Here is a 27,185-nt window from a genome sequence, read left to right on the forward strand (position 1 = left end):
TGCCTCAAAGCTTCTCAGTGCCCCCGCTCCCCAATTTCCAAAACAAGTGGGTCTAGTTTTGACTCCTCCAGTAAGAGCACAGAACAATGCAGCACAGTACAGACTCTTTGGTGCATCATGTTGTGCTGACCCCTTAATCTACTCCAAGATCAATCAAACCCTTGCCTCCTACGTAACTCTCCATTTTTTCATCCATGTGCCTATCTAAGAGTTTCTTAAACGTCCCTAATGTATCTGCCTCTTTCACCATCCCTAGCAGTGCATTCCAAGTGTAAAAAACACAGCCATCCTATACTTTCCTCTAATTACCTTAAAATTATGTCCCCTCACATTAACTATCTCTACCCTGGTCTAAATTTTCATTCACCAATGGGTCTTTTCATCTTCTACACCCATATCAAGTCACCTCTCATCCTCCTTCACTCCAAGGAGAAAAGCCTTAGTTCGCTCAACCTATCCTCATAAGACAGGCAGCAGTCTGGTCATTCTCCTGCACCCTCCCTTAAATCTTCCACATCCTTCCTTTGATGCAGCCAGAACTGAACACAATATTCCAAGTCTAGTCTAACCAGGGTTTTATTAGAGCTGCACAGAGAACCTACCTTGCAGACCTTGAACTCAATCCCCCGACTAATAAGGGCCAATACACCACATGCCTTCTTAGCAGCCCTATTAACTTGTGTGGCAACTTTGGGGAATCTATGGATATAGACACCAAGATCCCTCTGTTCTGTCACACTGCTAAGAATCCTGCCTTTAAAGTGTCCCGGAATAAGTGAGCTCAAATTTCCACAGCAGCCCTTTGCAACCTCGGTGCACTCCAATCCGGTTTACAAAGTGTTTCTGAGGTTATAATGTAGGAAATGTGGCTGCATACCTGCACAGGGGCAAGCTTTCACAACGGTTTCTGCCACAAACACTAGGTAGACTTGTGGATGTGCATCACAACCTGGTATGGAAGTTGTCCTGTCCAAGACCGAAAGAAGCTGCAGAAGATCGTGAACATGATGCAGCACATCACAGAAACCAATCTTCCGTTCGTGGACTCACTTTACACCGCACGCTGTCGGAGAAGTGCTGCCAGGATAATCAAGGACACGACCCACCCAGCCAACACACTTTTTGTCCCTCTTCCCTCCGGGAGAAAGTTCAGGAGCTTGAAGACTCGTACGGCCAGATTTGGGAACAGCTTCTTTCCAACTGTGATAAGACTGCTGAATGGATCCTGACTCGGATCTGGGCCGTACCCTCCAAATACCCGGACCTGCCTCTCGGTTTTTTTGCACTACCTTACTTCCCATTTTTCTATTTTCTATTTATGATTTATAATTTAAATTTTTAATATTTACTAATTTTAACTATTTTAAATATTTAATATTTGTAATCCAGGGAGTGTGAAGCGCAGATTCAAATATCGCTGTGATGATTGTACGTTCTAGTATTAATTGTTTGGCAACAATAAAGTATAAAGTATAAATATTGGCCCTTGGACTCCAGAGAAAACTTGTGATGCTGCTCTTCAAAACAATGCTATGGGATTTGTTTGGTTGGCTAAGCTGAGTGTCCTAGCACCATTCGTAAGGAATCTTGCAGCCACTGAATTGTACAGCACGTATCCATGCAACCACTGACAGTACCTCTCTACCAATCCCACTTTCTATCATCTGGACCCTAGCCATTATACACTGGATACTTTACTGTCATTGGAATATAAACTTAAGCAAAAGTCACCTACTTTTTGCCATTCTGAATCATCTTGCCCATCCTCTGAATGTGGAAGGAGCCACACCCCACGCAGTTGTACACCAAGGCCTGTTTACTGCAACAGAGAAACAACATCGGTTACAGCCCTTCCATAATGAGAGAGACACAATGACAAATAGTTCCTTCCACTTATACTGAAGAATTGGTTTCCAAGTTACTAATTTAACATTAAGGTTGTATAAATTAACAATATTATTTCCCAATTATAGTAGAGAGAATTGAGTAACTTCCCTGTCAATCAAGCCTGTGGATGATATCACTGCAAGTGACAGGCTGATTTCTGCTATTAAGAATCCGCCATTCTATCCTTCTGGGACAATTTATCTGATTCTACTGGGAAGCTTCATAAGTTCTCTTTCCTCTAGTCTGTATATAACTGTTTTCTGGAATGGTTTGCTGTGCAATTGACCGTTTAGTGGGATCGATGTACTCCCCCACCCCCACCTCAAGACTCATCAATAACAGCCAGTGTTCCACCTACACCACACTTCAGGTGAAAAATATTATCATTTCCATTCTGATTTTTCCAGCAATTATCATAAATCCAAGCCCCCCGATTTTTGATCCCTCTGCTAAGAAAAGTGCATCCCTTTAACATGGCCCTCTCAATTTTATATAACTCTTAAACCTTCCAACTTCTCCACACATATCTTCAGGACTGAGAAGGAAGGATGAAGATGGCAGAGTAATATATAACATATTAATTTGAGCTTGCTAACATGTTCATCACTGTGTTGCTGCTGCAAAAAGCTAACTTTATTGGTATTTAAACCTTGAGCATGTCCGCCTGACAACCATAAACTTGGACTCGCTCTGTAAATATCCTCTCATCTCCCCTTTGCCACTCTGATCCCAACATACATCCTTGCAGTGGGTAACCAGAACAGGAGATGGTACTCCACTGTAGCCTAACTACCATCTTACACCTTTCACCTGGGCTTCTTTGCTCTAATATTCTACAGCACGTTTCATCTAATAATGGAAAGTATTCGGGTCGGCTGGTGGCATAACGACATCGGCGCCAGACCCGGGAGCAGAGGTTCCCGGGTTCGAAACTAGTCGGGTCCGCCCCGAGTACGCTTTCCATCCGTGCCGGATTGAGTATCGAGATCGCAACTCGACCTCGTAAAATAAAAAGGGAAAATACTGCAAAAAAATGTCTGTGTGAGGAGTGGCTCTCCACACAGTCTCTCTCTCGCTCAGCACCTTGTTAAAGCCATGAAAAAGACATCATCACGGACGGACACACGCACCGACACGCAGACGCACGTGCACAAAATAAAAGGAAAGTATATGTATGTGTCACAACTTATTTTCTACACCACTGCCTCAACAGTTTTTGGATAGGGTGTTCCTCTACACTTTCTTAAAAGGTCAGCAAGAAAGAACATTTAATGCGCAGCAGCCACACTGAGATCTCGGCTCAGATTGCTCCAGTTCATGACTCCCAGAGAGAGGAGGAAGCAGAGCTATAATCCCTTGACAAAGCTCCTGACTATAGTGCAAATCCATTAGTGTAAATGTGGACCAGATGACAACCAGGGTCACCTCTGTTCAGAATCAATCACTACCTAGTACCTAGTGACAAAGCTGAGATGGGTGTAGGAGGAAGAACCTGTAATAGGGGCATGAGATTAAATTAAAGCAAGTCAGTTGTATGTATGTCTCTGAAGGTTCTCAGTCATCCAGGCCATTGTATATCAAGCAGTAGTAATTCAAGGCAACTGGACTTGCTGTGTTGTCTAGAATACATTTCGCTAATCATCTGAGAGGCTTCATCATGTGATTGGTATACATTTAAACAACTCACAAAGCTTATAAACTGGAAAACTACCCACCTTGGATCAGAAGTGAAGAAGCCTCTCGGATGAGTGGCCAAGTGTCTCCTAGACAACACCACAAGTCCAGTCGCCTTGATTTACTACTGCTTGATAAGTCAATTGTACTGTAAACATTTGGTACCAAATAGTTTCATAGCCAACTTCAGTGTCAACATAGGCAGTGGGAAGTAATTCATTAACACAAGAGATTCTGAAGATACTGGAAATCTTGAGCAACACACACACAAAATGCTGGAGAAACTCAGCAGGTCCATGGAGGGGAATAAAGAGTTTACACTTCGGGCTGAGACCTTTCATCAGAACTGGAACAGGAGGAGGCAAAATCCAGAGGACAAAGGTCAGAGCAGAGCAAGGAGTACAAGCTGCAGGTGAAAGGTGAGTCGGAAGGTCGGTGGGTGGGAGTGGGATGAAGTGAGAGCCCTCCCTCCCCCAACATTTTTATTCTGTCTTCCAGCTCCTTAATTTCCAGTCCTGATGAAGGGTGTTGGCCTGAAACGTCAGACAGTTATTGCCTGACTTACTGATTTCCTCCAGCCTTTTCTGTAATTTGCTCAGAGAAGCAATTGACTAACCATTATTTAACTTTAAGCAGTAAAAATTAGTTTCATTTTAAGCTCAGCTACATCAAGCAGTTCGGAATGAGTCTTAACCTGGCAGATGCTTTAACCACAGCCTGCCCCGTGAACACCTGGACAAACACTCGGATGTAGAAGTCGGCGCTAACAGAGAGGAGAGGGACGATATATCGCTGGTAGCAGTTTGCTCTCAGGTCCAATGCGTGCAGGATGATACGCAGAGCCTGTGTGGGGTAAGGGAGGGGGAAGGAATTAACAAGGCCGGGGAAGTGGATGGGTGTTGGGGAAAGGAGGGAGAAATACAATGCCTCAGTTAACAAAAACCAACCAAACAATCCCACACTTCAAGTTTTTGCAGAATAGAAGGCAATTTATCATCTGGATTTAAAACCAGTGATAGATAATTCTTTATGAACACAGGGAACATACATCATACATTTCAATGAGAGAGAGAGAGATTGAGTAATCAAAACAAGATGAATGACCAGAAAAGGAATACATTAAAGTATAAAAAGGGGCAAGCAAGAGGTAATTAACAGAAGTGAAAACTAGGCTAATTGTAAACGTTCAAGGGAAGGAAAGAGTATTAGAAAAGCCCGTCACATCAGGAAATCAAAAGCCTTCTCCTGTTTCTGTTCATATCCATACACAAGTGGGGACTAATCATGGACCAGAACTGATTAAATAGCTTAAAGTAAAAGAACCCTTGAGGGCAAATGATCATAACATGATCAAATTCACCCTGAATTTTGAGAAGGAGAACCTAAAGTCAGATGTATCAGTATTACAGGGAATTACAGAGGCATGAGAGAGGAGTTGGCCAGAATTGATTGGAAAAGAACACTGGCAGGGGTGATGGCACAGCAGCAATGGCTGGAATTTCTGGAAGCAATTCAGAAGGCACAGGACAGATACATCCCAAAGAGGAATAAGTATTCTAAAGGAAAGATGACTAACATGGCTAACAAGAGAAGTCAGAGCCAGCATAAAATGCAAAGACAGGACATATAATAGAACAAAAGTTAATAGGAAGTTAGAGGATTGGGAAGATTTAGATACCAACAGAAGGCAACTAAAAAAGTTATTAGGAGGAAAAGATGGAATACAAAAAGAGCTGGTCAATAATATTAAAGAGGATATCAAAAAATTCTTTAGATATACAAAGAGTAAAAGAGAGGTGAGGGTGGATATCGGAATGCTGGAAAGTTATGCTGGAGAGGTTATAACGGAGGAGAATGAAATGGCAGATGAACTGAAAAGTATTTTGCACCAGTCTTCACTGTGGAAGACACTAGCAGTATGGTGGAAGTTCCAGGTGTCAGGGGTCATGAAGTGTGTGACGTTACCATTACTAGAGAGAAGTTTCTTGGGAAACTGATAGGTCTGAAGGTAGATCATTCACCTGGACCAGATGGTCTACACCCCATGGTGATACTCCCTTTGTTTTATTTTGACAAGCAGCATGGTATTGAAGACCCTTCCACGTTTTAAAAAAATCTGTTTTGATCACCCATTCTGATATGCGTTTCTTAAACAAAAATCATTATCAGGCTGGAATCAGTCAATAATTTTAAAAGTCTTCTTTCACTTAATAGGGTGATTCCAGCCACGTACGTTCCAACTAGTAACGTTTAACTGTTTATTAACCATAGAATATTGTTTTAAACACAAAAAAACCATTGTGGGCTAATCAGAGATGGCGGTGATGAATATAACCATATAGAAAACACACATGTTCCAGAGCTCCATAATGGGAAAAAACCTGAAAAAGAAATCCTATAATAAACCACAAAAACCCCAAATCCTTCTCCCATCTCAGAAGGTAGAAATCCGGCAAAAAAGGAAAAAGCCAGAATGCCCCCCCAGGGAAAGAAAGAAAAGCAGAACTTCGCATGCAGCTCAATATAAATAGTGATTTAAAAGTTTTTCTCCCAATTCCCCCCTCCCCTTTACAAAGAAGTCACGTGACCCTAAGATAAGAAACGCTCAGCAGAGAAACAGAAAAAAGATGTTTATAGTTAATCATTGAAAATAAACTAGGAATGCAAAAACAGTCTCCAAAGGCATCAAAACAACACTATTTAAACCTAAACAGTACATTCTCAAACAAGAAAAAGACACCATTATTCCTTTAGCTTAAAACTAAAGCTAATTATCTATTCTAAACACTCCTCACTATATAACAAAGAGTCTATGTAAACTATGAAAGCTATCACTTAATTAATAGAAGAAAAGGAAGAAAGAAGCTGATAAGCAACACACATCAAAGTTGCTGGTGAACGCAGCAGGCCAGGCAGCATCTCTAGGAAGAGGTACAGTCGACGTTTTGGGCCGAGACCCTTCGTCAGGACTAACTGAAGGAAGAGCTAGTAAGAGATTTGAGAGGGGGAGGGGGAGGGGGAGATCCGAAATGATAGGAGAAGACAGGAGGGGGAGGGATGGAGCCAAGAGCTGGACAGGTGATTGGCAAAAGGGATACGAGAGGATCACGGGACAGGAGGTCCAGGGAGAAAGACAAGGGGGAGGGGGGCGAAGCCCAGAGGATGGGCAAGGGGTATATTCAGAGGGACCTCTGACTATATGGATCAGTTATGATGAACCCAATAGTGGCCTCTGACTGTAGTAACAAGTACAGTACCTAGTGTTCACTGATCACACCAATCTTAGAAAGGTCCTCAATTCTGCTCTTTGATAGAAATGTGTAGATGCTCTGCAATTTATTGCAAATAACATACTCATCCTTCTGATACACGCCAGAGTTGCAAAGACCAGGAATCTGCTGAAGCTCACCATTTCATGGCAAAATTTGGATTTCAGCGACATGGCTCCATACTTGCTGTAACACGTCTCCCCGCTGTTGCCAGCCATCACTGCCATATCTGTACACGTGACGCACAGAAGCCCTTAAAGAGATGTACAATGTCTTGTTACTCAGATTTATAATTCAATCTCTAATAACTTCAGCAAGACCCAAATCGAACATGCAAATATCCAGTGCTACAGTACAAGCAACGTATACACTGTCTGGGGGATGGTATCCTTCACCTCCCCCACAGGCAGAAAAGATGTTTTCTATCAACCAGCATTTCTCTCCCCTTCCACCTCGAGGGGAGAGAATGCTGGTTAAAAGAACACAACTCAGCATGTTTCCACAATACAGGTGGGAGGAGAAGATGGCAGCGCGACACAGCGCACGCAGCTCTCCGGTGAAATGATATCATATCTGTTAAACAGGGGCCGTGGACAATTCTGATTTGATGAATACAGACGTGAGAAGCAGAGGAACATCTGGAGAAATTTCTGAAATGCCTGGTTCGCTGCTGTTGTAACTGTGTGATCGAGAATCTCTGGCGGGTAGGCCCCAAAATCCCCGGCTTTGCCTGCTGCTGGCGACCGAGACTGAGGTCGAAACGTTCGGATAGAGATGGTGCTCGGTACTCGGTGTCGGAGGGCTGATCAGAGCTCGAAGTTTTCGGACGACTCAAGTCGGACTGTGGTCAGGCATGGCAGGGAGAGTTTTCTTCCTTCTCCCGTCTGTGTGAGATGTGGGACGTTTGAGAGACTTTGAACTATTTTATTGTGCCATGGACTGTTCTTCATCAAGTATCAATTATAATTATGTGGTTTTGTTAGTTTTTCAGTCTTGGTCTGTCCTGTGTTTTTGTGATATCACACCGGAGGAATATTGTATCATTTCTTAATGCATGCATTACTAAACGACAATAAAAGAGGACTGCTTGTCCTCATAATCTAATAATATCTCCCAGGGAAGTAGTAATCAAACCAGGCACACACCCTGTTCAAGTTTCATGGGCAAGGTTAACCAGTTTGCAAATATCTTTCTCAAATCAAGCACAGTACCTAGAACCTACCACCCCAACAACCAAGGCCACACTCACACAAACTTTATAAACACCCCCACTTTGCAACATCATCCTCCGCAGCCTTAGAACCTGATCAGACAGCTGCTGTCCTCTCTCACCTCCTTCACTCACTGCTTGGACGGCTGCATCAATGAACTGCGATGGACTTCCGTAGGGATCCAGGTCAATCACATCAAACCAGTCCCGTCTCCTTTTGGACTCATACAGGAGCATGCTGTGGAGAGTGTCAGAGTGCAGGGCCTCCCAGGTTAGTAATCTCAGGATCTCACAGCAGAATCAGTTTTATCCATAAACAAATTAACCGCAGACAGAGAAAACACAAGTAACGACAGGGAAAAAGATTCAAAATGGTGATGCGCAGAGAAGCAGCAGTTACTCTAGCTTGGATCTTGAACAATCATTGGAGAAGTACTAATCATTAATTTACAAACAGAGGAATTACTGAATGGCAACTTTTATATTCTTCCTTTATACCTTTCTTTGACCACACGCTCCAAACCAATAACCTCTCCTAGAACCCATTTTGGATGGGAAATCCATTCCCTCATTATCATGGGTGTAAATCTTGTAGTCCTGATCAGCAGGATTGACAGCATCTTTCCTACATGGACTGGAGTGGTTTTAAGACATGGGCTCACAACCACCTTCAAGGGCCAGCCAATGAACTCTGACCTATCACATTATTGTGGGGTACTATTGTGGCCACTATTCATTTTGTAATGTATAGCAATTACTTTTGACTTTGCAATGTATTGCAAACTTTAAAATTTCATGACATAGTGACAATAAACCAAATTCTGAAATCCAAAGATTTCTCTTCACTTTCCGTGAGGGTACTGCTTCGTATACTGGGTTAAACACAGATAGTATGCTGCCCCTCAACTCCAATGTCCTGGGTCCAATCAGACGGGCAATCTCTGAACGTCAGCAAGACCAAGGAGCCGATTATTGAGTTCAGGAGGAGGAAACCGAAGGTCCGTGAGGGAATCCTCATCAGGAGTTCAGAGGTGGAGAGGGTCAACAACTTTAAGTTCCTTCCGCGTTCCCATTTCAGGGGCTCTATCCTGAGCCAGGCACACAAGTACAATTACAAAGAAAGCACACCAGCGCCTCCACTTCCTTACAAGTTTGTAAAGATTCGGCAAGACATTTAAAACTTTGACAAACTTCTTTAGGTGTCTGGTGAAGAGTATATAGACTGGCTGCATCACTGCCTGGCATGGAAAACTCTACAAAAAGTTGTGGATATAGTCAGTCGCCCACACCGCCACTGAGCACCCACCTACACGAATCGCCGTCACAGGAGAGCAGCATCCAGCATCAAGGACCCACACCATCCAGACCGTGCCTACCTCTTGCTGCTGCCACCAGGAAGTACAGGAGGCACAGGAGCCTCAGGACACACACCACCAGGTTCAGGAACGGTTGTTACCCCTCAACCTTGAACCAGAGGGGATAACTTCACTCAACTTCACTCGCCCCATCACTTAACTATTCCAAAATCCTCTAGACTCTTCATCTCATGTTCTCAATATTTATTAATTTTTCTTTTGTACTTGCAGTTTGTTGTCTTTTGCACACTAGCTGTTTGTCTATCTCGTTAGATGAGACCCTTCCTCGATTCTATTGTGTTTTTTGTGAATGCCCACCAGAAAATTAATCTCACAGTTGCATATGGTGACATGTGGACACTTTGATAATAAATTTACTTTGAATGTCAAATTTCCACGTTCTCCCTACAACCAAGCGGGCAAGTGGATTGATCCCATGTGCACCAGGCTCTTTTTGTTTTTTAAAAGATTAGCTTTATTTGTCATGTGTATATTCAAACATACAGCGAAACACACCCTTTGCGTCAAATCAAATCAACGTGGTATATACTGAGCAGCTTACAGTTGTCACCGACAATTTACTACCCTAAACCACGTCTTTAAAGCATGGAAGGGAACCAGAGCACTCAGAGGAATCCTACACAGTCATGGGGAGAACATACAAGCTCCTTACAGTCAGTAGCAGGAATTGAACCCCAATCTCACAACAGGCATTGTAAAGCAATGCACTGACCACTATACTACCATGCCTCACTGTTCCAAGAAACATACTAGTCGGCAGGTTAATTGTCCACTCTAAGTTACCCCTTGGAGTGTAGGAGAATTGTGGCAGCAGGCGGAGTACGTGGGGAAGGAGTGATGAGAACGTGAGCGGGAATTCAGTGCAGGGAAATAAGTTGGGTGAAGTGGAAAATGGGATTGGTCCCAGAGGAGGCAGCACGTGCTAGATGGGCCAAATAGGTTCCTTCCTTGTCGTAAGATAAAAGTATATCACGGACAGACTCTCCCTAGACCCCAAGATCAACAGACGGATCGGACGAGCAGCCTCAACATTCACCAGGCTGACAAAGAGAGTCTGGGAGAACAGAAAGCTGACGACGCACACTAAAGTTGCAGTCTACAGGGCCTGCATCCTCAGCACACTGCTTTACGGCAGCAAGACCTGGAGCCTCTACTACAGACAAGAGCGGAGTCTCAACGCCTTCCACCTTCGCAGCCTGAGACGCATCCTGGACGTCACGTGGACTGACCGACTCACCAACAATGAGGTCCTGGCCCGCGCCCAGATCCCCAGCCTCTTCACCCTGCTCCACCAACGCCGTCTCCGCTGGCTGGGCCACGTACACCGCATGTCAGACGGGAGGATCCCGAAAGACCTGCTGTACGGGGAACTGGCCTCCGACAAGAGAGCACAAGGGCGGCCCCATCTTCGTTTCAAAGATGTTTGCAAGAGAGACATGAAGTCACTGAAAATGAAGGTCGAGAGGTGGGAGGACATGGCAAGCGATCGCTCTCACTGGAGGCTGGAACTGCGCAGAGGTCTCAAAAGAGGAGAAGAGAAGCTGAGGCTTGCTGCTCAAGAAAAGCGCACTCGTCGGAAAAACAGCAGCAAGACAACACTGGAGGACAGCGGCCTTCAAGTGCAGTCGCTGCAGCCGAGACTGTCACTCCCGTGTGGGCCTCTACAGCCACGACAGACGCTGCTCTAACCCAGACTGAAGCTAGACCTTCCAGGCGCAGATCCATGGTCTCGCGAGACTAACAGATGCCGCCACCAGCACCACCATCAACCCAGTCAGAAGACTGTGGATTCAAATCTCAGTGTAGACATTCAAACACAAGCTCCATAGGTTGAAAAGCCAAATGCAATATTGAGGGAGATGGAGGTGCCCGTCTCTGATGAAGCCGTACACTAGGGCTTCCATGTGCCACATCTCATTATCTGATCCCTGTCCTGTTATTCCTAGGAGTTTATTGAGCACAAAAATGCTGAATTAAGGCCACTATATCAACAAGGTCTCTCATGGATAACCTACAGTACAGATACACAAATCCAAGAACAGTCCAATCACACACTGGTACAAATACTGAAAGAGCCCTCCTCCCAGCCCTCGACAACAAACATACACACCGTACCTTGCATCTGCCAAGCTGGCGGTTACCATGTGCCCCACTCCATTGAGTTCGATGTTCCTCTGCATCAGCTCCACTGCTTTTGAGGAGAAGTCATTTGCAATGATGCTGTGAATTCCAGGGACTTCCTTGGCGAACCGGATCGAGCGGAGCCCAGACGCAGCCAGCCCTTCCAATATACGGATCCCGCCCTGCACCAGCAGACAGATTAAACTAGTTAGGGACTACAAAGATTGACGCACAAGAAAAATAGAGAAGTTGGCCTTGAGGCAGAGTGCAGAGATTTCTGATGGATTTCAGCAAGATGAGCATTTCACAACCCATATTAAAATATCAAACATCTCCAGCAAAACTCAGAGCTGCATATCAAACCCTACCTTCCTCATTATCCAGGCTGACACCAGAGGGAGTGATAAACTGTCTGAGACAGCATCTCTCCAACAGGACATTGGACCAAGGACCCAACTAATCACTCAGGTGGATATATAAAAAACAAAGTCCTACAAGGAGATGAAGCAGGATAAATTATTTCGGCAGTCCCTGGCTGAAGGGGACCAAAAGCAATGAAATGAGATAGTGGCAGCAAGGTGCCTGGTTGTGCTTTTGGAGTTGATGTATTATCACTGCTCCCTTGAACGGGGAGTTGTTGCTTCACTTTCAAAGGCACCATCCCTTCAAACTCTCCCATCAGGGCAAATAAATCAGGATGCTGAATTACTGCTCTTCAAATTAGTCAGTCCTCCTACAGTGTGTGAAACTGCACAAACAGGAAATCTGATCGAAGGGCCACACCTTTCATTTGGAGACACACTTTAAACAGCTATATTTCACGAGTTTGAGGAGATCTGGTATGTCGCTAAAGACACTTACAAACTTCTACAGATGTACCATAGAGAGCATTCGAACTGGCTGCATCATCGCCTGGTATGGTGGGCCTGGGCACTGCACAGGATTGAAACAAGCTGCAGAAATGTGTGAACCTAGTCAGCTTCATCGGGGCACGAGCCTCCGTAACATCCAAGACATCTTCAAGGAGCAATGCCTCAAAAAGCCTCATGTTTGCTGTTGTGTGCTGGGGCAGCAGGCTGAGGGTAGCAGACACCAACAGAATCAACAAACTCATTCGTAAGGCCAGTGATGTTGTGCGGATGGAGCTGGACTCTCTGGTGGTGTCTGAAAAGAGGATGCTGTCCAAGTTGCATGCCATCTTGGACAATGTCTCCCATCCATTACATAATGTATTGGTTGGGCACAGGAATACATTCAGCCAGAGACTCATTCCACCGAGATGCAACACTGAGCGTCATAGGAAGTCATTCCTGCCTGTGGCCATCAAACTTTACAACTCCTCCCTTGGAGGGTCAGACACCCTGAGCCAATAGGCCGGTCCTGGACTTATTTCCATCTGGCATAATTTACATATTACTATTGAACTATTTATGGTTTTATTACTATTTATTATTTATGGTGCAACTGTAACGAAAACCAATTTCCCCTGGGATCAATAAAGTATGACTATGACTATGAAAAAGGCATCATACAGGACATCTTCAAGGAGCAATGCTCCAAAATGGCAGCATCCATCATTAAGGCCACCCCATCACCCAGGACATGCCCTCTTCAAATTGCTACCATCCGGAAGGAGGTACAGGAACCTGAAGGCACACAGTCTACAATTCAGGAAAATCTTCCCTTCTGCCATCCAATTTCTGAATGCACATTGAACCCATGAACACTACCTCACTACTTTTTTTTTTAAACCGAATAATACATATCAATTCATATTGCAATGCACTGTTACCACAAAAACAAATTTCACAACATATGCCAGTGATATTAAACCCCATTCTGAAAAGAGTTGCTTCACCTCACATTTCTCCCCAACACTGGTTGTCTTCTTAATCACTGGAGCATCTCCCTGCTGAGCAGTTTCGCTTTTGGCCAGACTTACGACCATCTTGGGTCTCTCGCGCTCTCCGGGGACCAATGCTGCACAGGATATTTTAAAGCCAGTTAAGATTCTCTCTTGAGCAAAGTTTCCCATTATATAGGTGGCACAGAGCTAATTCCACTCACCTTGAATCCCCTTGGCCAGGAGCTTCTGACGAGCAAACTCCGTGATGACAGCACACCTGACAGAGAAAGAAAGAACAAAGCTGCAATAACTCAACTGCTTTCTTCAAACTTCACAATGCCTACTTCCCTTATCATTGTTCAAAATAGCAAAGCATGTATAGTTTATGTTGCCATATACTACCGAGATTCACAGTAGAACTAAGAAATACAATAGAATCAATGAAAAAAAACACAAATAAAGGCTGACAAACAACCAATGAGCAAAAAGGGATAGATAGATACAAAGATAACGGCACCACGGTAATGTAGCGGCTGACACGACACTATTACAGCTCAGGGCGTTCCACAGCTCCGAGTTCAATTCCGGTGCCATCTGTCAGGAGTTAGTAGGTTCTCCGTGTGAACTGCGTGCTCTGGTTTCCTCCTACAGTCCAAAGATGTACTGGTTAGTAGGTTAATTGGCCGTTGTAAATTGTCCTGTGATTAGGCTAGTGTTAAGCAGGTAGGATGCTGTATGGCATGGCTCACTAAGCTGGAAGAACCGTATCTCTAAAAGGATTGCAAAGATTGGCAATTACTCTTTAACAAGTCTCTAATCTCAGTCCCTAATGACCAATCCCTTAACAGTGCAATGCCTCCAACTCCAGCCAGAGGATAGAACCAGTCAGAATGATCAGATCTGCGAGCCATGTGGACGCTTCTCCACCGGGAACACCAGACAGGGCAGCCCTCGACTAATTATAGCTTTACATCTAAAGATTTGACAGAAGGACCTCAATCCACAGTACCATAGACAACTGTGGAGGCCAAGTCATTGTGCATATTTGAAGTGGAGGTTGATGGGTCCTTGATCAGTAAGGCTCCAGGGAGAAGGCAGAACGGGGTGACAGAGATGTTACATACCTCAAGGAGATCTGTGATTTTTGTTTTGTGAGAATGATGTAATGGTCTTTTGGAGGTCACCTGATGTAATTTTCCCACCGATGTGAGGTCACTTGATGACACATGCACCATGGGTATATAAGGGAAGACCCCAGATGACGCAGTTAGTTTTTAGATTTCCAGGTAGAACGCGCTGTGTCTCCGTTTCTGTTGCGTGTTTGTTTTTGTGATGCAGTTTCATTTTTGAAATGGTTGTGCGTTCTGTTGCAAGATACAATACTATTGGATAGGAAATTTTTGCTAGATGTGCTGATTTACCCTATTCCAGCAGTAGAAGGGAGAGTGAAGACTTTATCGAAGTACAGGACCGAAGGATTAAGAGGAGTCGGCATCAGTCGGCAGTTTAACAAAGGATCGACCTTATTGAGTCTTCGTTGAAGGAGTAGCGACCTGCATCGGACATAATTCTTATCAAAAGAGCAAAGAGTTCATGCAAAGGTTTGCTCTCTAGAATTTTCAGGTCAGTTGGTTTAAACTGTTTATTTACTGCATCGTGAATCCTGTGGACAGAACTGGCAGGAAAGTCGCGTCTATGAAGAAATCCTTCTCCAGAGAAGTCTCTCCCAATTGAACGTATAAATCTGTTGGACTGTCGAATTTTCCATTTTAAGAACTATATCTGACTTTATCGCTTTAAGAACTGTTTTTGCACTTAACGCTTTAAGAACCAGTGCCAAGTGACGATTTGTTGAACGGCTGCATAACGGTTAACTTCCGGTTAAAGTTTTCGTGTGTTTTTTTTATCGTTTAGCCGTGTCTAATAAATGTTTGGTTGTTTTTATAAAACCTGTCTCGATTGATATTCATTGTTGCCGGTTACGTAACAGAGAAAATAAAACAACCATTATGGAATGGTGGAGCAGACTCAATGGGAAGAAGAACCTAATTCTGCTCCTACCCCCTATGGTCTGATCCACCATCTATTTATTAAGTTTGCTCATTATATAACTCATCCCACTCTAACTACTTCTACCTCTACCTGGTGTTCCCAAAGAATGCATCAGGTCCTCATCAAGGTTTCCTGGCTGCGAGCTCACGGAGAGGTCTGAAACACAGTGAAATAACCTTCAACCTTAAACATTGATGGTCTCCAGTTCCTCCTATCACATTGTCCCATGTTCTCCACCGCTTCTCCAAAAGCAGAATGTTCTACAATCTCACATTACCTGTTTAATCACCTCTCTCTGAACCTGCTGTTTCCATGCTCATCTACCTTCACATCATGCTCAGTTAGCCGTTCCCCTGTGAAGCACCTCGGTGAAGGTTATGCAAATACTTAGAACCAGATTTATTATTACTGACATACGTTGTGAAAATTCCAGTACAGTGCAACAGAAAAAATTACTACGTTACAATAAGAATAATAAAAATTACATAGCGCAAAAAGAGCGTAACATAGTGAGGTAGTGTTCACAGACAGTTCAGAAACCTGCTGGCAGAGTTGTTCCTAAAATGTTGAGTGTGGGTCCATGGTCCTCTCAACTGTTCTCAGGTTCCTATTTTTTTAAGACCTTATACCCTCCCATTGAAAGTAACAGTAAGAGCACAAGTATAGTCCTTTGTGTCAGCATAATTAGAGCTCTTGGGAAAAGAACTTACTGGGATAACATTGATCCACTAGACTGTTACTTACGTCAGATCGCGATTGAACTCTTGAACAGGATTGTAAAATACTTCATTTGCATTGGGAAAAACGATTTCCGCCTTCCCTTCATTTATAACAGTTTCTCCATTTTGAGTACTTGGAGAAGTTCCACCATCAGGCAGAGTGTCTGGCGTAGTGTTCAAAAGGCTTGCTTTTTGTAGCTGATCACCACGATTACTTTGTTGCGTCAGCTGTGGACCTGCCAGCAACTCATTTCCCGTTTCCATCGCAGAGCGTTGCCCCGCAAAAATACCGAAGGAAGATTCTGGCTGAACAACCCCCTTTGCTGCAGTCCAGGCCCCAGAGAGTGTGCGGTGAGCGAAGTGTCTGATCTGAAACAACCAGCTTACCAACATGAAGCAACAGCCTCACCGATGGCTCTTTAAATCTGTGGGAAACAAAGAATATCCATGAGCAGGAATGCAGTAAAGAACCATCATATCACTTCAGCAATATTTCTAGTTCATTGAATTTAAAGGATTTGAAAGGATTTACATGTTTTAGGCAATGTAGTCAGTATTATAGGAAAGACAACACCCAATTTGCATTTAAGCTCCTACACGGAGCAATTTAATAATGATCAGGTCGTCCATCATTAGCTTGGTGGTCAACTGATGGGAAGTCTAGGATTCTTCTTCCGATAATGGCCATGGGATCTTTTATGTCTCACTGATGAGCATAAATGTCCTTGGTTTAACACCAGATTTCAAAGCTGCAGAGAGTTGTAAAATCATGGACACTAGCCTCTGTAGTATCCAAGACGTCTTCAAGAATCAATGCCTCAAAGAGGGGGCATTCATCATTAAGGTCCCCCGCCACCCAGGACATGCCCTCTTCTCATTGTTACTTTTGGGAAGGAGGTAGAGGAGCCTGAAGGCACACACTTAGTAATTCAGGAACAGCTCCTTCTCCTCCGCCATCTGATTTCTAAATGGGCATTGAACCCATGGACGCTACCACACTACTTTTTTTATATTTCTGTTTTTGCACTACTTATTTAACTATTTGATATACATATATACTTACTGTAATTCAGTTTTTAATCTCTCTATTATCATGTATTGCATTATACTACTGCCACAAAGTTAAAAAATTTCAGCACATATGCCAGTGATATTAAACCTGATTCTGAAAGTCTATGTTTTATACAAGCACAAATAGAAATGGATACCAGTACAAATGGTCCATTATTTCTTCAATTTCTTCAAATTGATTTTCTTATGCTACTAACACACAGTGGCATTTCACTGATATTATGCTGCAATATCCTCAGATTACAAGTAGCTAACGTTACCCAAATAAAGGTTCAAGGTTCATTTTATTGTCAAAGTATGCATGTACAACTCTGATAGTTGTCTCCTCCAGATAAAGACTGTGGGTGTTGATGAAAGAAAAGACATCAACTCCCCAACACAAAAAAGAAACAATACTCGCAGACCCCAAAATCCCCCTCCCCACAGCAAAAGAAAACAGCAACTAGAGTCCCTGACCCCCTCACTCACAAATGTCATTGAAAACGATGGGAAGTAGTCTACAGATACATAGTACATCACTCAGCAGTCTTTGGCAAACACATTGCAGTAGCCTCTTGCAAACAGCAACAGATTTGATGCACGCTGTAGCATACGTCACTGAATACATTTATTGCTAAAACAGATTTATCTTGAGATCTTGGGGGGGGTGGGGGGAGAAAGAGTCAAGATTACCCATGATCTTACTGAATAGTTCAGCATACACAACAGGCTAGTCCCCTTGTATTTTTTTAAAAATAGTTTTAAAAGCAAGCAGGAAAGAATGTAGCTAGAACGGAAGGCATAACTATACTAAGCAGGTATAATATAACATTCTCATAGGGAAAGACCGTAAGACAAAAAGAGCAGAATTAGGCCATTTGGCCCATCAAGCTTTCTCCGCCATTCCATCATGTCTAATTTATTATCCCTCTCAACCCCATTCTCCTACTTCTCTCCATAATCTTTGACACCTTACTAATCAAGAAGCTATCAACCTCCACTTTAAATATACCTAATGACCTGGCCTCCACACCTGTGTACAGCAACGAATTCCACAGATTCACCACCCTCTGGCTGAAGGTCTTCCTCATCCCTGTTCTAAGGGAAGAGTGGCAATTTAACAGTGCCCACAGAAAATGTGGGAGTAATGAGAATGGAGAAAGAGAACTTTGCCCCTCTTTTCGCAAATGAACTAAAACTATTACAGATACAAAAGGCAGCAAATGGCATAATCTGGAGGAAGAAATAAACCACTGGAGGGATCATCAGGTCAGTCAGCATCTGTGGAGGCAGAGGGATGGCTGACATTTTGGATCAGGATCCTGCATCAATTAACACATCACTTTATCCAGAAACATACGTGCCCTCAAAGACATCAAATCAAACTGCCTCTCATCTTATCCAGATTCTTCGGAAATACAAGAGTGTGGGATTACCCTGAAAAATTCACCTATTATTTCTTCACAGAAATGGATTTTCCCCATTTAAGATGGCGCTGGTGAACCTCAACGATTTCCGGCCAGTGGCTAATGAAACAAGGAAAACAACTCAATACTTTGCTAGCCACACTTTTTCTGGCCAACGATCATCGTAAGTAATAGTCTGTAACTTCCCTTTGGACTTGAAGGCAACTTGAGGTGGCAGAACCAAGGCGAGGTGAGGCAGGGGGCCTGCCACCAAGACCCGGAGTTCGATTGTTTCAAGCACCGTGCCAATTCGGAAAGGCCAGTTTACAGGCCAAATTGTGGCAAGGTCCGGGCACCGGCGCATAGCAAATCAACCGATCTTGATGTTTGGATGGAGACAAATCGGATAGAGACTGGATAGAGGCAGTGGGGTCCTGGCCCCAGAGCACATCGGGACGATGAAACCTGATGTTTGGACCTCAATTTTTGCACCAGACCAGAAGGAAAAGGTCAGGGTGTCGAAACCCAAGGCAAGGGACAGAATGGTTCAAATCGCTGCTCCACGACTTTGCTCTGCGATGGTCTAAGCTGAACTACAGGACTCTCTTTGCGGGCTTCAGTACAGAACACTATTTTCTTGTGGTTACTGTTTGTATGATGTGTTTGTTAATCTCCACACAGTGGGTGCTTGACAGTCCTTTTTCAATATTTGGGTTCTTTTGGGTTTCTTTGTTTCATGGCTGCCTGTAAGGAGATGAATCTCAGGGATGTATAATGTGTACATCCTTCGATCATAAATACACTTTGAACTTTGAAGACAGGAGAAATCTAACAGATCAGGAGGTGGGAAATCTCACACAGAATTGAATAGAACCTAGTAGGTCTCTAAAGCACACTTATCCATAACAAAACAGCAAAAGATACACATGTATCATTGTAAGTATTCATTTCAAAGTCAAATTGAACTTATTATCAAAGTACATAGTTGTCACCATATAGTACCTTGGCGATTCATTTTCTGCAGGCATTTACAAGAAAATAAGGAATTACAATAGAATTTATGAAAACTATACAGAAACAAAGACTGGTGAACAAACTCCTACTCCTCTGTCCTGTACAACTAAATGGATGTCAGACTTTCTAACTTACAGATCTCAGTCAGGATGCAGAAGCACTCCTCCCTCCCCATCATCCTCAAGATGGGTTAGCGCTCAGGACTGTGTGCTGAACCCATTGCTCTGCACTCCGCTCACACGTGACCGCACAGCCAAACACCCACGCAATCAGATCGCCAAGTTCACCGATGACACGACGATGGTGGGGGTCATCACCAACAACTCTCCGGAGGCTTACAGAGAAGGGGGGGGGGGGGGGAGAGCTCGAGGCCTGGTGCCAGGCAAACAACTTCTTCTTCAATGTAAACAAGACAAAGGACATAGTTATCAACTTCAGGAGAACTCGCACCACTCACACCTCCTTTAATCGGTGGCACAGCGGTGGAAACTGTGAGCAGATTCAAACTCCTGGAATTGCACGTTTCGCAAAACCTCTCATGGAGCCAAAACACATTCTACGCGATCAGGGAAGCTCACCAGTGCCTTTACTTTCTCAGGGTGAAGAAATCTATATTCGAGTCATTCTACAGATCCACAGTAGAGAGCATCCTAACAAGCTGTATCACTGCATGGTACAGAGACTGCACTGCAACATACAGGAAGTCTCTACAACAGGTAGTCAGAATTGCCCAATGCATCACCAGCACCAGCCTGCCCTCCTTCAAGGACGTATATACAGAAAGGGTCAGTAACATCATGGAGGATCTCACCCACTCTGCTCATGGACTCTCTGTCCCACTCCCATCAGGATAGAGGCTATGTAGCATCCATGCCAGGACACCAGACTCAAAAACAGATATTTTCCCCAAGCAGTAAGGCCGATCAACACCTCCAGCCATTAACCCACTGCTCCGTACCCCCAACCACCACTACTTTATTATTTCCTATCAGTCACCTTGCAGGCACACCTGTGCCTAGCATCACTTTATGTACGTACAAGCAATCTATGTATATAAGCTATCTTACATATTTCTATTTGTGTTCTTTATCTTACTGTGTTTTTTTTTGTGCTGCATCAGATCCAGAGTAACAATTATTTTGTCCTCCTTTACACTTGTGTACTGGAAATGACATTAAACTATCCTGAATCTTGGATTTATTATCGATCCCTAGTTTCTCAAGGAGGTGGGGGAGATAAGGAACTACTATAGTCCTTGTGGTAACCGTTTACACTGCACAGCTGGGCACGGAGTGCAGAATTTAAACCCAGTGTCGATGATGCACCAGCAATATATACTCAAGTGAAGATGGTACAGAACTACAGTACTGTGCAAGTCTTAGGCACCCTCAAATTTTATTTTTATATACGGTTTCAGGTACTATGGCTTCCTCAGAGACCTGATCGCAACATCATCGAGGCCATCTGGGATTACCTGGAGAGACAGAAGCAAGCAAGACTGCCAAAGTCTGCAGAAGAACTGTAGCAAGTTCTCCAAGATCCTTCGAACAATGTACCAGCCGATTTTCTTGTAAAACTGCATGACAGTGCACCCAAGGTAAAGGGTGATCACACCAAATATTGATTTGATTCAATTTTTTTTTACTGTTTATTTGCTCTTTATAGTTTTTTTTGTATATTTAGAAAACTTTCATTTCATTATATTAAACGTTTTCACTGTACAGTATTTTTAACATACGCCTAAGACTTCTGCACAATCCCGTATACAGGTGGAAGTGCTTGGCACTGAGCATCTTGTAGAAGATACAGCTGCACTGTCAGTCAGTGGCGAACAGTATAACCATTTAAGATGGCTGACAGGCTGTCAGTCAATCAGACTGTTTGGTCCTGGATTGCGTTAAGTGTCATGTGAGCACAAGAGATTCTCAGACGCTGGAAATCCAATGTAAGATACACAAAATACCGAGCAGGTCAGGCAGCATCCATGGAGAAGAATAAACAGTCAGTGTTTTGAGCCACGACCATTCATCAGGACTAGAAAAGAAGGGGGCAGAAGTCAGAATAAGAAGGTGGGAGGAGAGAAAGGAGTACAAAATGGCAGGTGATAGGTGAGACCAGCTGAAAGGAAGTGTGTATAGGTGGGTGAGGGAGGGGGGGGATGAAGTAAGAAGCTGGAGGCTTCATCCCCTTGACACCACACTTGGTCAAAGCTGCTTTGATGTCAAAGGCAAGCACATTTACCCAGCCGCTAGATTTCATCTCGCTGGGCTATACAGGACTAAGGCAGTAATTTGGTCTGGACCTGAGGGATTGCAGCAAAATTAAATTTTAGGTAAGATATTGGTGACTAAGTATCACTTGGTAACACTATTGAAGATGGCTTTCATCAGAAAAGTCTGAGATGAGACTGACTGGGTGCTAATTAGTGTGGGGAGTCAGGGATGAGGGAGATGGGCAGCAGTAAAGAGTCAGGGCAGCAGTTCAGAGCCCATGGTCAAAGGCCAGCAATCCTGAAGCTCGAGACAGCAGGAGCTGAGGAGACCAGTGACCCCTCAGGTTCCAGATCAGAGGTCCATATGGGCGAGAGTCACGAGGGCCGGTCACACTTACAGCTGACCAAGGTCAGAGCCCCATGGGAGTCCTGAAATCAAGGCCCAAAGTTCAAACCCATGAACTGCTAGTCCTAGGGTCAAGGCCCAATGGTCAAACCCATGATCAGGGAGTCCTGGGATCAATACTCAGAGGTCAGTAAGGTCCAGAGAGCAAAGCCCAGGATGGAAGTTCAGAGCTCAGCTAGTCCAGTGGCAGAAGTCTGAAGGTCAAAGTTGACAAGACTAAAGGTAGAGGCCTGGTGGTTGAGGCTCCAGGGCTGATACGCCCAGAGGTCAGAGGCCCAATACTGGGCCAGGGACTGGAGATTAGAGGCCCAAGGTTTGCAAGTACGAGAGTTCAGGGCCAAGGACTGGAGGCCTAGAGGTGTCCTGTCCTGATCAGAAGCCTGTCTATGTGAGGTGGTGGGTGGGCTGGTAGGAAAGGAACTCGTTTTGCTGTGCTGTCTTGTTTCGTTGATGTTGTGGCACTGCTTGTGTTGTTCTGCTAAACTTTGTGGCATGCTACGTTACACCAGAATATGTGATGACACTTGCGAGCTGCTGGGTGTGTTGGGTGCTAACTCCAACAAAGCATTTCATTGTATGTTTCAATGTTAACGTCATAAATAATCTGAGTGGATTGGATGCTTTTTGTGAACAGAACATATCTGGGTAATTTTCCCACGTTGTTAGCTGGATGTCAGTGTTGTTACTCTACTTGGTAAGAGGCACAGCTAGTTCCGGAGCACAAGCCTTCAATACTATAGCTGGGGTATTGGCTAACACTGTGTACAGTGCTGTACTTAGTGCTCTCAACTGTTTCCTTACGCCACATGGAGTGAGTCAAGTTGAACTGGAGCTTGACTTCTGTGATTGAAAACAGAAAATGCTGGAAATACTTAGAACCGCAGCATCTGTGGAAAGAGAAACAGAATTAATGTTTCAGGTCAAAGACACCATCAGAACTGGGAACGAAAGATAGCAAGTTAGTATTAAACTGCAGGAAAGGATGAAGGAGGGTGAATTCCCTCTGACATAGCGAGGCCTCGAGCAGATAGGTCTCATACAACCAGAGAAGATGCAGAAATACAAGAAAATCTGCTGACGCTGGATCCCAAAACAACACACACAAAATGCCGGAGGAACTCAGCAGGTCAGGCAGCATTTACAGAAAAGAGTAAACAGTCAACATTTCAGGCCGAGACCCTTCATCAGGAATGATGCAGTATCTTTTCCTTTCACCTTTTGCGGAGAGACGGGAACCTGAATGCCAGAACAGTTTGTGGAGAGGTTGCGGAGACAGACGTTGGTAAGATCTCAGACAAGGTCAGGAATCAAAAGGCTGGCGATGGTGTGGCCAGTGTGCGAAGCTGTGTATATTTCAATGTAAGAAGCATCTTAAAATAAGTGGTTGAACTCAGGGCATGGATCAACACCTGGAATTATGACATTGCAGCCTAGTTGCAGGAAAGCAGGAAGGTTTAAAGGAGAAGGGGTGACTCCATCAGGCTGACTGCAGAACTCGACCAGTGGGGTGTTATGGGTGGAACTGAGAAATAAGAAAGGTGTAACCATGTTAATGGGACTATATTACAGACCAGCCAACAGTCCTAGGGATTTAGAGAAACAAATTTGTAAAGAGATCACAGACTGTCGCAAGAAACACAAGGTTGTTATCGCAGGCGATTTTAACTTTCTACATATTGACTGGGAATCCCATGCTGTAAAAGGAATACATTTGTCAACTGTATTCAGGGAAGTTTCTTTCATCAGTATATAGAAGTCCCAATGAGAGAGCGCGCGATGCTGGATCTGCTATTAGAGAATGAGACGGGGCAGGCGTCAGAAGTTTGTGTAGGGGAACGCTTTGCATCCAGTGACCGCAATGCCATTAGTTTCAACCTAAGTATGCAAAAAGATAGGTCTGGTCTGCAGGTTGTGATTCTAAATTAGAGAAAGGCCAATTTTGATGGCATCAGAAATGATCTGGCAAATGTGGATTGGGACAGGCTGTTTTCTGGCAAAGGTGTACTTGGAAAGTGGGAGGCCTTCAAAAAATGAAATTTTGAGAGTACAAAGTTTGTACGTGCCTGTCAGAATAAAAGGTAAAGATAACAAGTGTAGGGAACCTTGATTTTCAAGAGATATTGAGGCCCTGGTTAAGAGGGAAAAAAAAGGAAATCCATGGCAAGTATAGGCAAGTAGCAACAAATAAGGTTCTTATGGAGTGTGAGAAATACAAGAGAACGCATGAGAAAGAAATCCTGAAGGCTAAAAGAAGGCATGAAGTTGCTCTAGAACACAAGGTGGAAGAGAATCCTAAGAAATTCTACAAACATGTCAAGAACAAAAGGATTGCAAGGGACAAAATTAGCCCTCTGGAAGACCAGAATGGTAATCCATGTGTGAAGCCAAAACAGATAAGGGAGATGTTAAATGAATTCTTTGTGTCTATATTTACTCAGGAGACGGACACAGAGCCTATAGAAGTGAGGCAAAGCAGCATCAACTTCATGGGCCCAGTACAGATTTCAGAGGAAGTGGTATTTACTACCCTGAGGTAGATAAATCCCCAGAGCCTGACAAGGTGTTTCCTCAGACCCTAAGAGAGGCAAGTGGAGGCTCTAAATATAAACAAGGAAATTATAGGCCTGCGAGTCTGCCATCAGTTGTTGGAAAGTTATTGGGAGAAATTCTAAGGGTATTTAAGTATTTGGATAAACATGGACTGATTAAGGAGAGTCAGCACGGCTTTGTGCATGGTAGGTCACGTCTAACCAATCTTATAGAGTTTTTGAGGAAGTTACCAGGAAAGTGGATGAAGGCAAGGAAGTGGATGTTGCCTACATGACTTTAAGGCATCTGACAAGGTCCCACATGGGAGGCTGATCAAGAAGGTTCAGTCACGAGCATTCAGGGTGAGGTAGTGAATTGGATTAGACATTGGCTTGGTGTGAGAAGCCAGAGAGTGGAAGTAGACTGGAGGCCTGTGGCTAATGGTACGCTGCAGGGATCGGTGCTGGGTCCGTCGTTGTTTGACATCTATATCAATGATCTGGATGATAATATGGTTAAATGAATCAGCAAATTTGCAGATGAAACCAAGATTGGGGCTGCAGTGGACAGCGAGAAAGACTATCATGGCTTGCAGAGGGATCCACATCACCTGGAAAAATGGGATGAGAAATAGCAGGTGGAATTTAATGCAGACAAGTATTGCACTTTGGTAGGACCATCCAGGGTAGGTCTTACACAGTGAACGGTAGGGCACTGAAGAGTGAGGCACAACAAAAGGATCTGGGAATACAGGTACATAATACATTGAAAGTGGCGTCACATGTTGATAGGGTCTATAAAGAACGTTTTTGGTACATTAGCCTTCATAAATCAATGTACTGAGTACAGGAGATGAGATGTTATGCTGAAGTTGTATAATATGGGTATTGTGTGCAGTTTTGATCACCTACCTACAGGAAAGATGTAAACAAGGCTGAAAGAGTACAGTGAAAATTTACGAGGATGTTGCCGGGTCTGAAGGACCTGAGTTATAAGGAAAGATTGGAAAGGTTAGGACTGTATCCTTTAGAATGCAGAATACCGAGAGGAGATTTGATAGAGGTATAGAAAATTATGAGGGATTATAGATAGGGTACATGCAAGTAGGCTTTTTCCACTGAGGTTGGGTGGGACTACAGCCAGAGGTCATGGGTTAAGGGTGAAAGGTGAGAAGTTTAAGGGGAACATTAGGGGAAACATCTTCAATCAGAGGGCCATGAGAGTGTTGAACGAGCTGCCAGCACAAGTGGTGCATGAAAGCTCGATTTCAACGTTTAAGAGGAGTTTGGATAGGTACACGGATGGTAAAGGTCAGCAGGGCTATGGTCCCGATTGCAGGTCGATGGGAGTAGGCAGATTAAATCGTTTCGGCATGGACAAGATGAGCCAAAGGGCCTGTTTCTGAGCTGTACTTCTCCATGACTCTTCCCTTCAGAGATGCAAATAGTCCTTGCAGGTGATGCAGCAATTCACAGACGTGATTTCCAATCCAGGATACTGCGTTCAGAGTTCACAACAGGACCCGTTCAGCATCAGAGTGGGATGAGGTAATCACCCTATGGAGCGCCTGGGTTCAATGAGCTTTCTGTTGCCTGATGCTTTGAACCAGCTATTCTTGTTTTCCTGTGCTGTCTTAACAAGGCCCAATGCATCTGAGGGACATCCTGATCTTCAGTGACTGTTTGCTTCTGTGATAGTGGAGGAAGCTTCTGCCTGAACATGGCTGCGAGTGCTTCAGATACTCACTTTGCTGTGGCCTGCCTTCAGGGAGGACGAGGATGTTCTTGGAAAAGTCTCACATGGAATTGTCCACTATCATTCATGTAATCAGCGCACAGCTTCAGTTAGATCTAAGTGACCTTGTAAAAGTATTCAGCCCTCAACCCTTGGTACGCATACAACCAGGGATTTTGATTAATTTAACTGAGAATTATTTATGAATTACATGCTGCTTTTTTCACAGTAAAGGCATCTGTTAGTCTTGCAAGACCACGGATCTGTGCCTGGAAAGTCTTCACTCTCCAGGGCACAGGCCTGGGCAAGGTTGTATGGAAGACAAGCAGTTGCCCATGCTGCAAGTCTCCCCTTTCCACGACACTGACGTTGTCCAAGGGAAGGGCATTAGGACCCAGACAGCTTGGCACCGGTGTCGTCGCAGAGCAATGTGTGATTAAGTACCTTGCTCAAGGACACAACATGTTCCCTCAGCTGGGGCTCAAACTCATGACCTTCAGGTCGCTAGTGCAATGCCTTAACCACTTGGCCACGTCACAGCAGAACCCCCAAAAACTGTAAAGTATGAAAAAGTAAAAATTCAAAAGCTGAAATGTCAGCAGTACAAAAGTATTCACGCCACTCTTGTACTATACTGCATCTCAGGCAGCTGTTTAGCGATTACAGCTAAGAGTTTAACA

The 27,185-nt window shown here is 44.1% G+C and overlaps 1 protein-coding gene across 1 annotated transcript in view; it reads right to left on the reverse strand.

The window, feature by feature from the left end:
* The window catches only part of trmt1 (tRNA methyltransferase 1), a 54,265-nt gene that overhangs the window by 24,203 nt on the left and 2,877 nt on the right, over positions 1-27,185 (reverse strand). The window contains exons 2-9 of the mRNA XM_063035877.1: positions 16,180-16,579; positions 13,605-13,660; positions 13,396-13,517; positions 11,532-11,719; positions 8,163-8,278; positions 6,971-7,083; positions 4,256-4,404; positions 1,736-1,819 (exon numbers count right to left, since the gene is read on the reverse strand). Coding sequence (XP_062891947.1) covers positions 1,736-1,819; positions 4,256-4,404; positions 6,971-7,083; positions 8,163-8,278; positions 11,532-11,719; positions 13,396-13,517; positions 13,605-13,660; positions 16,180-16,547 — 1,196 coding nt within the window. The 5' untranslated portion in view covers positions 16,548-16,579. The remainder of the gene's footprint in view (positions 1-1,735; positions 1,820-4,255; positions 4,405-6,970; positions 7,084-8,162; positions 8,279-11,531; positions 11,720-13,395; positions 13,518-13,604; positions 13,661-16,179; positions 16,580-27,185) is intronic.

This window comes from Mobula hypostoma, chromosome 29, assembly GCF_963921235.1.
Source record: "Mobula hypostoma chromosome 29, sMobHyp1.1, whole genome shotgun sequence".
NCBI classification, from domain to species: domain Eukaryota; kingdom Metazoa; phylum Chordata; class Chondrichthyes; order Myliobatiformes; family Myliobatidae; genus Mobula; species Mobula hypostoma.